Consider the following 10,994-nt stretch of genomic DNA (forward strand, 5'->3'; position numbering starts at 1 on the left):
TTAATACATATTCTTGCAAAACTTTAAGTATTGTAAAATGAATGGTATCAGCATTATGTGCAGTACATAATGGTCTAAACCTATCAATTTTTGTTGTAAACCCCAACATGATCTAAGTAATGTATTGTGACAATTAAAAAAAATTTGTTTTTGATCTACAAGCTCATATATCTAAAGTAAGTGCAATAGATATAGTCATAAAATTTTGAAATTCATTTTTAAGTTGAATATTTATTTGGTTATAAAGTTTTAGTATGTCTCTTCTACTTGTACTTCTACTAATAGGGATATATGCTGGACAAAATGTAGTTTTAATAAGTGAATAAAAAAAGGATTTTTAAATAAAGAAAGCGGAGAGTCCATAGCAACTATGTATTTTGCTATTTCCTCCCGTGCTTGAAGTGCATTGTATTGTCATGTTGACAAAGTTGAGGATTGTGGATTAAAATTAAGTTGAGTTTGAATTTGCCTACCTGGTCCGGTTGAAGATGAACCAGATAGCTGCATTATTTGGGGGTGCTTCTTCTCCAAATGTCGTAGCATTGTCGAAGTCCCCTTCTCAGCGCCGATAACGGTTCCATAGAAATTACATACCCCGCACGACTCTTCCCCCTCTCCATTTGCCTTTGCCTGTTTTGATTTGGTGAAGTGTCGTCATACATCGGACACGACCCTCTTTGACGGTCTGGAGGGTTAGGCCGTGGAGTCGCAGCTCGCTTGTGTTTGGTTGCACCTCGTCCTGGCTGAATGTGGTTGTTGTTGTGAATTGCAGCTGCTGCTTCTAGAAAGGGTGAAAATGGATCAACCCTTCCATTTCTTCGGTTGATAGAACGTGGAACTCATTTGGCTATTCCATTATGAATTTATGATAAAATAATAAATAATTAAAATGAAAAAAATTAAATAATAATATGAATAAGAGATGATATTGAAAAAGAGAAAAAATTGAATAATATAAAATATAAATATAAATATAAATTGATTTGAAGAAAATATGAATAAGAATTGGATAGGAGTAGAGAGATTTAGAGAATGAGAGACTGAGAGCTGGTGTGAAAAAAATTGAAAGTGTGAGGATTATTTATAGTGTAGGATTAAAACCTTTCCCCCACAAGCACATGACGGTCATGTGTTGTTTATTTGTATTTTTTATTTTTTTTGTAAAATATCAATTTAACCTTTATATTTTTGTCAATTTGAAAATTATTAGGGGGTTTTTGGATATTTTACAAATGATTGTTTCAAAAAATTTTAAATAGGTTTGGGCCCGGGCCTTAGAGGAGGGCCCGATCAAGGGATCAATCCCTCCTCCCATAGGTCTGGTCTAGTTTGGGACCAGGCCCTCCTAGGACTAGTCCTTTGGGTTGGGTTTTTGGGACCAGTCCCAAAAGCCCAAGCTACTTTCGACCAATGCTCAGCCACTTGATTTCCCTTATCTTTATGCACTATAGTGCTTGTGGTATTAGCTTGTGCTCGTTTCCACGATTTAGCACAACCTACAGGCATTTTTGGAGGTGGTACCGTCTTGTCAAGGTTTGGCAGCACGACTTGATCCAAACAATCTAGCCTTTGGCTCATCGTTTGAAAGGTGTTGTTGAACCTTTCCAGGTAATCCATTATAGTCGGATTTAGCAAAGAAGTTGAGGGGTTGCCTATCGTAGTACTTTGAGGAGGCGAAGTTACTTCGGGAGGAGTAATCTCCTAAACGCGATAGGTCTCCTTGTTGTTGGTGCTAACATGCTTGGTTTCAAGACCTCGAGCCATGAGTTTGCTGGTAGAACTGATAGATCAATTGAAGTTACCAGATGAAGAGCTGATATGAAATCTCCCCTTCCTTCTGACGCCAAACTGTTGATACTTGATTTTGACACTAACGACCTCGCATGTGCAAAATGCTAAGCGGATCTTAGAAGTTACGTGTGATTAATTTGAGAGTTAGGATAAGGTTACAGTAGTATGCAAAGACTTAATAATAAATGAGACAATGAGAATTTTATAATGGTTCGGATGCTTAAAGCGATTCCAACATCCACTGTTTTCTTTTTATATAAGTGTTCTTGGTTACAGCCAAGTTACAAGAGATCATGAACAGTGAACAGAATTGTAAGTAATTGATCTACCATACACAGTAGAAAACAAAAATTCAATCGGTAAATCAATTACCTTTCTTTGCCAAGATCCGAGTATAGATTATACCATTTACATGTTTATAAACAAAATCTTTAGAAAGTAAATCCATGCAAAGATTAGAATACTTACGTACGTTTGGAGGCTCCTTCGAATATCTCTGATTTCAGACACGAACACTGTTGATGGTTACTGTTCACGTGATTTTTCGCCAATCGATCCAAAGTAGGATCTCACTCACGGAAGTCCACCGAAGATAATCCGCAGAACCCTTGATTATTTTGCTAGAACAATCAAGGGCTTCAAGAATCAAGAAAGAAGAACACGAAAAATTTTCTTCTTGAGAGAGAGACAGAGATAGGGTCGTTAGGGTTTTAATTGAATGAATAATTCTAATGTTTTAATTTTAAGTTGCACTTATATAGTGCAACAATTAAAACTCTATTCCACTTAGGAATAGTCATGGGCTCCAACCCTAGTTCACCCTTGCAACCAAACACACACTTTATGGTATTTTAATTAATTAATTATTATTATAATTAAAATCAATTAATAAATAATAATATATTAACATTTAATTAATAATAATAATTCATTTAAATATATACAGAGATATATATATTTAAATATAATTTCACTAATTTAATTTTAATATTAAAATTAAATACATGTAACAACCTCGGCAAATTTAATTGCACTGTGAGATTACCAAAATACATTTTTGTCTTGAAAGACGAAAATACCATTCTCACAAATTGATTCTTAAATTATCTTCTAAGTGTGTGACCCGTAGGCTCTTTATCATATCGGCAGTGAGTAGTATCGCGATTAACACCAATTAATCGTCTTACTACACACAGACGAAGATTGGCCCCTAGCAAGGCATCATGGCCACCCGATAGATTTAGATTTAGTGAAATCGCAGCTTGTCAACAATATGGTTACCGTGCAATCAAATCCTTTCATCAACTATTATCTCGTCGAGACTGAGGTACATACATAGTGTCAACCTCAGATAACCTCGACATGTTTGTATTCAGTTGCTGGACCAATGACAGGAATATTAAATTGGATTGAACATCAACTTAATCCCACTGTGGCCACATAATTAGTGTCATTGCCATTTACTGAATTACCCAATGAGATAACTTCTCCCGTACCCAGAAGTGATGAATCCTTTGTCGATCCACTATAGTTTCGATACACTTCTCAATGTATCCAATCACTACTGTATTGATAGCTCTGAATAGAACTACGTTGGGCTAGTGTCAAACTACACCAATTGGTGCACAAGGCGCTCCGGTGATCTCAAGTCTAAGGATCACATGCACCACCATCCGTTAGAGGATTTATTCCATAGACACTAGGGTTACCATTCATATGGAATCCTCTGGGGGTCTGTCCAATGAACTTGCCTCTAGCGAGCACCCATGCGTTGAACCAAGTTGTCGACAAACAGCCTTGACAAGTGAGATCAGTCACTGCCTTTCGACAGAGTCGTTCAACACTATGATAGTCTTATCGTATTATCTGTGTCCTTGGTCAGAATAATACTGGGCTACGAACATTTTTGGAATGGCTACCATATGTGATCATAGGGTTTTCACTATCAAGATTTGAAACACTTGATACCCTTGTCACGGTTCTACCATCCTAAGGGCATATATCAATACATATAATATGATTTATGTGCTATAGTAGAATATACCTTTTATTGATAAATAAACATTTATTACAGAGTCAATTTTACAATAATTGATTGGCTCTAGGGCATCTACTATAACAAGAATTACAAATGCTTGGTATTCAGAGAGAATATTAAGCCAATCTCTTTCCCGTGGGTTGTCGTTGCTATTTGTTTTTATGAAAATCAAAGCTCCCGATTTTATGAGGTGGAGTCCTCTATTTATAGCCACTAAGTTCAAGGTAATGATTACAAGTTTGCAAGTGGGTAAGTGTTGTGCAAGTCCTTCCTTGTGTTGTATTGGCTGATAACTTATGAAATATCCTTAAATTATATGTGGCTTGGACAGGTGTGCGGATCTCATTCATTCACAAACAAAACTTGAGCCTACTGAGTTGGTGACAGCCGTATTCTCCCTATCTTGGGGCGACATGATAGATCTTGGACAACGCAAAGTCTTTATGAACTCTGATTGGTGCTTACTAATATAAGCTTACGTCAGCCTTGATTTTTTAGGCATAACACATAGCAATATAAAACGAGATATGTACTATTGACAGAATGAAGCTTAAAAGTTAAGTGTAGAGTTGAAGAGGCCGTTAGAGTTGATAGAGTGACAGCAGCTTTTGTGACGTGAGAAGAAGATGAGACTGTAGATGCGGCGGATTTGTAAAAATTGTAATTCTAATCTTTTGGAATTAGGTTATAATTTTATTTTTTTGTGGGTATACTTGAGACATTTGGGGAAAAAAAAAAAAAAAAAAAGCCTGGTCAGATACGGGTAAATGAAAACGGTCCTAAATGTGTGGTCTGTACCCAATTTTATACGAGTATCTGCAGGTATACACCCATTTTGCCAAGACTAAATCAATCTCTTAAGATTAAATAAAATAAATCAAATAGAAGAAATTTATTAATTAAGATCAATGAGGAGAGGTATTAGATAATTCTCTAAATGTGGAGGAAGTCCGGTTAATTTTTCACCTTGGGTGTGAGTGTCTAAAACTGAAATTAAGGGAGGTGTGGGATAATAGCCCTAATTTTAATGATGTTATTATTTACAGGATTTCGAAATTTTTTAATTTAATTTAAATCTCATATTAAGGATAATATTACCATAAAAATTATTTGCCATTGAAAAAAATAAATGAACTCTCCAAGCATTCGGTTCATGGTGGGGTGGAGGGCCGAAGGCGATTGAGTTAACTGGGCCGTTAGATCTAAATTTGGTACAACACTTGATTCTCAAATGACATAGAAAACTGATATCTAAAACATTCTACAATCATTGAAAGATTGACTTCATTAATTTAATAATGATTCTAAAATAATACTATAATATAAAGTATTTTTAATTAATTCCAACACAGTTCCCATGACGTAAAATCAACATGTTAGTTAAGTAATTGAACCGGGTTTAATTAATGTGAAAGCATATGGAAAAAGTCTAGAAAACCCATATATATATATATATATTATATTGAAGGCCTATTTCTCATCACTCTTTTAGCGACTCTCCGTCTCTTTAGCTTTCTAGTGTTGGAAAAAGAAAAAAAAATGTTCACAAATCAGAAGTAAGACTTTCTTTTTCCCCTTTTCATCTTGAGCATTTGCGGTAGAATTTGGCCGCCTCACAAAACGCCCCTGTCACATTTAAAATTTTTAACAGATTAGTATTCATTCTAATAATTGAATTCACATTTTTATTGAATCATCAATATGCTTTGTGAAACTATATATTATAATGGAATTGATGATATCCATTTATAATAATAATGTGCTGTCCAATTATCCTACTTTATCAACTTGCAAGCAAAATTTTAGAATATTATCATTTTATAGCTAAATAATTAAAAATTTTGTACTTACAGAAGCAAATCATGTTTAGAATTTTTACTAATAAAATAAGTTTTTAAAACATTTATAATATTAAAAATGAGCAAACTAGGTTATCAAAGTTTTAAGGGTTAATTTGACTATGAATTTTGATTAAATAACATAAATCCTTTTAAAGTTTCTAAAATAATAAAAATATTTTTATATTAGTGAACAGAGAACAGTAAGAATTACACTATTTAGAATTAATGAATATTTACGTAATTGTGCTCTGATCATTTATTTTAACACCTATAGTCGAGAGATTTTGTTTATTTCATCAACTCTAAGGAGAATCTTTATTATTTTATCAAACTATACTTTCAATATATATTTTAAAATTTCATGTTAATTAGTAATAAGGGGATTGTTATGTTGCTACTGTAACGTAGTCAATAATACGGGTGAAAAATGTGATTTACCAATATCCAGATGCGATGATCTAATCTTCCCATTACCTGTGAATTTTGTATGTCACCAAACTACCAAGAAAAAAGCCATGTGTATAATTCCCACCAACAACTGATCACAACTCGCTACGTGTCTCGTCAAATTTTTATCACAAACAATCAACGTGCACAAGCAAGCAGCTTGATGAGCATGCAATTATTATTATACCTTCATTCTGGGCCTCGATCAGCGTTGACTTTTCTGACTTGGTACCTGATCTTCTTAGAGAAAAGACGTGTACGCCGCTTTTCTTGTAGCGCAACACGCTAGCCTCCCTCACACCGCTATCAGAGAATAAATCAATCTGTGCCAGCCTGGCCTGCCCCAAAATGGCAAAATTAGAAGAATGGAAATGATTCAGTAGCCTGCACCACATTGTAATTAAAGTACTATCATCTCACAAAATCAAAGAAATTCTCTGTCATTTTCCTACATTATGATAAATCTTTATCACGACATATGTGATTAAAAAAAAAACACATATTTTATAATACTACGACAACGTTTGGCTGCAAAAGGCAAAGAAGAAAAACAAGTTTCGGGTCATAAAAGAATATTTTAAGTAAAATGAACCGTTTAATTAGAGAATAATACTTTGGGTACTAACAGATGGGTACTAATCTGTGTACTAACTAAAGCATAGTACGGGTACTATACGCATAGTACGGGTACTATACTTTAGTTAGTACACAGATTAGTATCCATCCGTTAGTACCCATAGCAACACTCTTAATTAGAGGGGTATGTAGACTTGGGAAAACAAAGCAAAGCAAAAGTTGTAGAATAAAGTAATAGCTCAAAGGGTCCCCCATAAACAACAAAATAAAAGCTGAAAAGGTCAGCTCATACAGACATTTTCAAACTTTAAGAAAATAAAAAATATATATTCAGATTATTAAAAAAAAAGAAAAAAGTCAAAATTTATTTCACTTTTTCTCGTGACTATTGTGCATAAAGTGCACTTACTTTCATTGTGCCGTAATGAAGAAGAATAAATAGATAGGCTGGTAAAGTTGGATTTATAATCCAAAAATTAAAATAAAAAAGATATATAAATAAAAGGACTTAAAACTAATTATTTGTAAATGTTAAAAGTTTTAACAATGTTTAAAATTGCCGGCGGGAGATGAGAAACATACAGAGACATCATTTCCTTGAACATCGGAGCCCAAAGTTTCATCTAAAAACGGTGAACCACGGTCAGCCCAAGCGGTCACTACGTCGTCGTACTTCAATTTCAATAGTAATTCAGCTGAATTGGATTTCGGAATTGAATTCTCTTGAGGTGAATTCGATTTCAATTCCAAACTCTTGTACTCAACTGTAACTTTTTCACTCTCCTTTTCAGCCCTCTTCTTTTTCTTTTTCTCATTTGAAACCTTTTTGTTACTGTTACTGTTCTGGTGGTGGTTGTTGAATTTTGGAGAGATTTGAACAACATCAACTGTTGGAAAACTCCACCAATTTCCTTCATCAACATGTCTCAATGCGTTTACTCCTCTTCTCATTCCCATTCCGATTCCGAATTGCAGTTTCCCGCCAAATCCAAGCCCCATTGGATTAGCATACCAAGAATTGTTGATTTGATAATTATGCGAAGCAACATTAACATTAGAATCATCGTTGTTGACTCTCAAATTCCCCATAATGCTATCGATTCCCTCCTCGATTTCTTCATCAAGAATCGACTCGGCATCGAAATCTTCATGGAATTCACTGGATAACTCCATGGAATTGGAATTGGAATTCCCTTGGAAATCAACTTCACCATTACCATTACTCTGGCAAGGCTTGTCACAAGAACTTGAGACTTTTCGCTCAAATGGGAATCTGGGTTTATCTTGAATTGGTTGATGGAGCATAAAACCCGAGTGGTCAAAAACGCGAAAAGGCAACAACAATTCTGAGGATTCATTTAAGAAAGATTCGTGAAGGTTGGTGAATTTACTTGGATTCGTCAAGTGTTTTCTAGAGAAAATGTTGGGATAGGCCGTGGAGAGGAGGGCGGCGGCTTCGTTGTAAGTTTGTTTGGGGCGTTTTCGAGCGGTTCTTGGCTTTCTAGTGGAGATTGCTAGAGGGGAGTTGCTTGATTCTGAGAGGGTTGAAGATGGTGAAGAAGTGTGTGAAGTTCTTGTTGAAGAAGATGGAGATTTTATGATGTCTAAGTCTAAAGCATAAGTTCTTCCGCCTCCACTTAAACATGAAGTCATTTTTGTAGATAGTACTAAAGGAATTTTATGTCAATTTAAGGTCTATTTCTAGATTTTTAAGACCTAAAAAGAGAGATTTTGAAGATATTCCATAAGAGAAACTTCAAGAGAATTGGGTAGTGGGCACTCCAAGAAAAGCTCAAAAAACACTTTCTTTCTTTCTTTTTTTTTTTTTTTTTTTTTTTTTTATGAAGAATTGGCAGAGGAATTCTCTAGAGAGAAAAGAAAATTCAGAGGAAATTAAGGTTTAAGAACCTGAAATTCTGCTTAAATTCAAGGTATGATTATAATCAAAGAGAGAAAAACAGCTACCAAAGCATGAGAAAATTTCAAAAAAAATCCTGTTGAAGAATAAAATAGTAGAAGCAGAGCTTAAAGAAATGATAAGAAATAGCACATACCCAACTCCAAGAAAGCTCAAAATTCAGTTTTTGCTTTGAATTGGCAAGAAAAGAAAGAGTCTCATGGAAAGAGTTACAAAACCCTGAACCCTAAAAAGAGAACACCAACAAAAATATAAAAAAGAAGAAAAAGCCAAAAAAAAAACCTCAACTTAATAAATAGAAACAAGAACACTCTAGTAAACTATATTAAAAAACCCTGTAGAAGCAAAAGAAAACACCAAAATTTCAAGAGAATTGCAAAATCCAAGAAGAAGCAAGTTAACGTTTAAAGGTAAAGGAATGAAAATTATCCAAGAAAGGAAAGTTATCCAGTAAGAAAATCAAAGAGAGTTGAGCATATTTATTTGTGTAAACACAGAACAGAACAGAGCAGAGCAGAAGAAGTAGGTCACGAGAGTGAGGGAGATAAAAGGGAAAGACCCGTTAAGAGTTTAGTGTAGACATAGGGGTGAAGAGAAGTGAGTGGTAGTTGCAGTTGCAGAGAAGAGATGAGAACAGAGGAAGAGACAAGGCTAATTTTCTGCAGTTTGGGTTGTGGACCACTGTCATATATTTGCCTTCTTCCTCTTTCTCTTGTGTCTTCTCTTTGCAACTACTAGTAACTAGATCAATTATTTTATCTTACCCATTTACTATATTGCCCCTCTTATTAACAAGATTTTAAAATCAAATACAACAAATTAAAGAATGAAATATATAAATAATATGTATATATATGAAAATTCTCTGATACAAAAGTTATAAAGTTCTTAATGTGTGGAACAAAAAAGAGTGCCCAATCATTTACTTTCGATTATAAGGTTTGTGAAGTGAGCGATTAGACGCTCACCTTTGATCTATGCATTTAAAATTTTAGAATTGTTGTTTCTATTTGTTTTCTTAAATCTTAAAGAGATAAATAAATAATATAAAAAAAAATTCAAAAACATTAACATAATCTTTTTAATGAACAATAAAACATACCTTAACTTTTATATATATACAATCATTCTCCAATATTTATCTTTCTAAGATTTAAGAAAACAAATAGAAATAGCAAAATTGAATAATTTTAGATGGATTGAATAATGGGTACTATTAGTATTAAAGTATAATTGGATATATTTTGAATAAAAATCATAAAACATAACTTATCCATTGATTATGAAAGAAAGTGAAACAAAAACGTAGCAAAATTTTATGTCTATATAATTAACCATATTGATAAAGTGCTGAGATTTGTCATTTTTAGTATACATGCATGAATGTTGCAGTTTCAAAAATGAAATCTTTAAGAATTGAAAAAATATCCTATAATGAGAAAAGAAATTAAATTGAGATCTAAATTTAATTATAAAGCATAAAACATAATTTACATATGTTTAACTGAAGCCTTGCAAATGGCATGATGATATACAAATAACATACAAAGAGAATTTAAATTATAACTTTAATTTATTATTTTAAAACTGTAAAATTATTTAACAATTACCGTTTAAAGGTAAAAATTACAAAATATTATGTTAATACAAAGGCAACGACTCTCTTAACTATTATATACATTTTTATTATATCTTATAAATACTAATATTTAAATGTCAAATTTGTAATTTCAAGTAGGTATAAACGAGGGCATTTTGGTAACACAAAAAAGAGCTGATGGTAATGATGGGTGTCATGGTTGGATAATTCTAAGTATGCTACCCATACCACCTGCAAAAATGAAAGAGATTTTATTAATGGGAAAGGGTTTCTTATCTGATGACATGGCAGAAGGTAATTGGGTAGAATAGATTTTTTAGGGCAGATGTGGCATGTTCTTTATTGGTTGGCGGATTTTCACGAGGAAGAGGAAGGGAGGATTTGGAGGTGGGGTTTTGGATGTGATTAGCTGCAATGGAAATAGTAATGATTTAAACCTTTTTTGGTGTCTTTTGCCCCTTCATTTGTGGCATTTGGAACTCATACGTTGGGCTCATTATGTTCATTGGCTTCTCATTACACTCTCAAAATTTTATCATTTCATCAACCTAAATTTATTCAAAAATATTTATTAAATCCCTTTAAAGATCTTCTTTCTCTATCCATTTTGAATATAATTATGTAAAATAATACAAACTCTTTCCTATCAACTAATTTATTAGAGAATTATGTTTATCTATTGAGTGTTTAAAGACCTTATTATACCGGAATTTTAATGATAATGTATAGTTATAGTCTATTTCGTTTAAATATACTTTTTTATCAACCACTAATTATATATTT

The 10,994-nt window shown here is 33.3% G+C and overlaps 1 protein-coding gene across 1 annotated transcript; it reads right to left on the reverse strand.

The window, feature by feature from the left end:
* Nucleotides 1–6,192: 6,192 nt before the first annotated feature.
* On the reverse strand, nucleotides 6,193–8,447 carry LOC116133883 (protein CHLOROPLAST IMPORT APPARATUS 2-like). The gene is given in 3 exon segments (XM_031419553.1): nucleotides 6,193–6,389; nucleotides 6,392–6,455; nucleotides 7,276–8,447. Coding segments are annotated over 3 exon segments (1,218 nt in total). The 5' UTR covers nucleotides 8,347–8,447; the 3' UTR covers nucleotides 6,193–6,306.
* Nucleotides 8,448–10,994: the final 2,547 nt, after the last annotated feature.

This window comes from Pistacia vera, unplaced genomic scaffold (assembly GCF_008641045.1).
Source record: "Pistacia vera cultivar Batoury unplaced genomic scaffold, PisVer_v2 Contig277, whole genome shotgun sequence".
In the NCBI taxonomy this organism is placed as follows: Eukaryota; Viridiplantae; Streptophyta; class Magnoliopsida; order Sapindales; family Anacardiaceae; genus Pistacia; species Pistacia vera.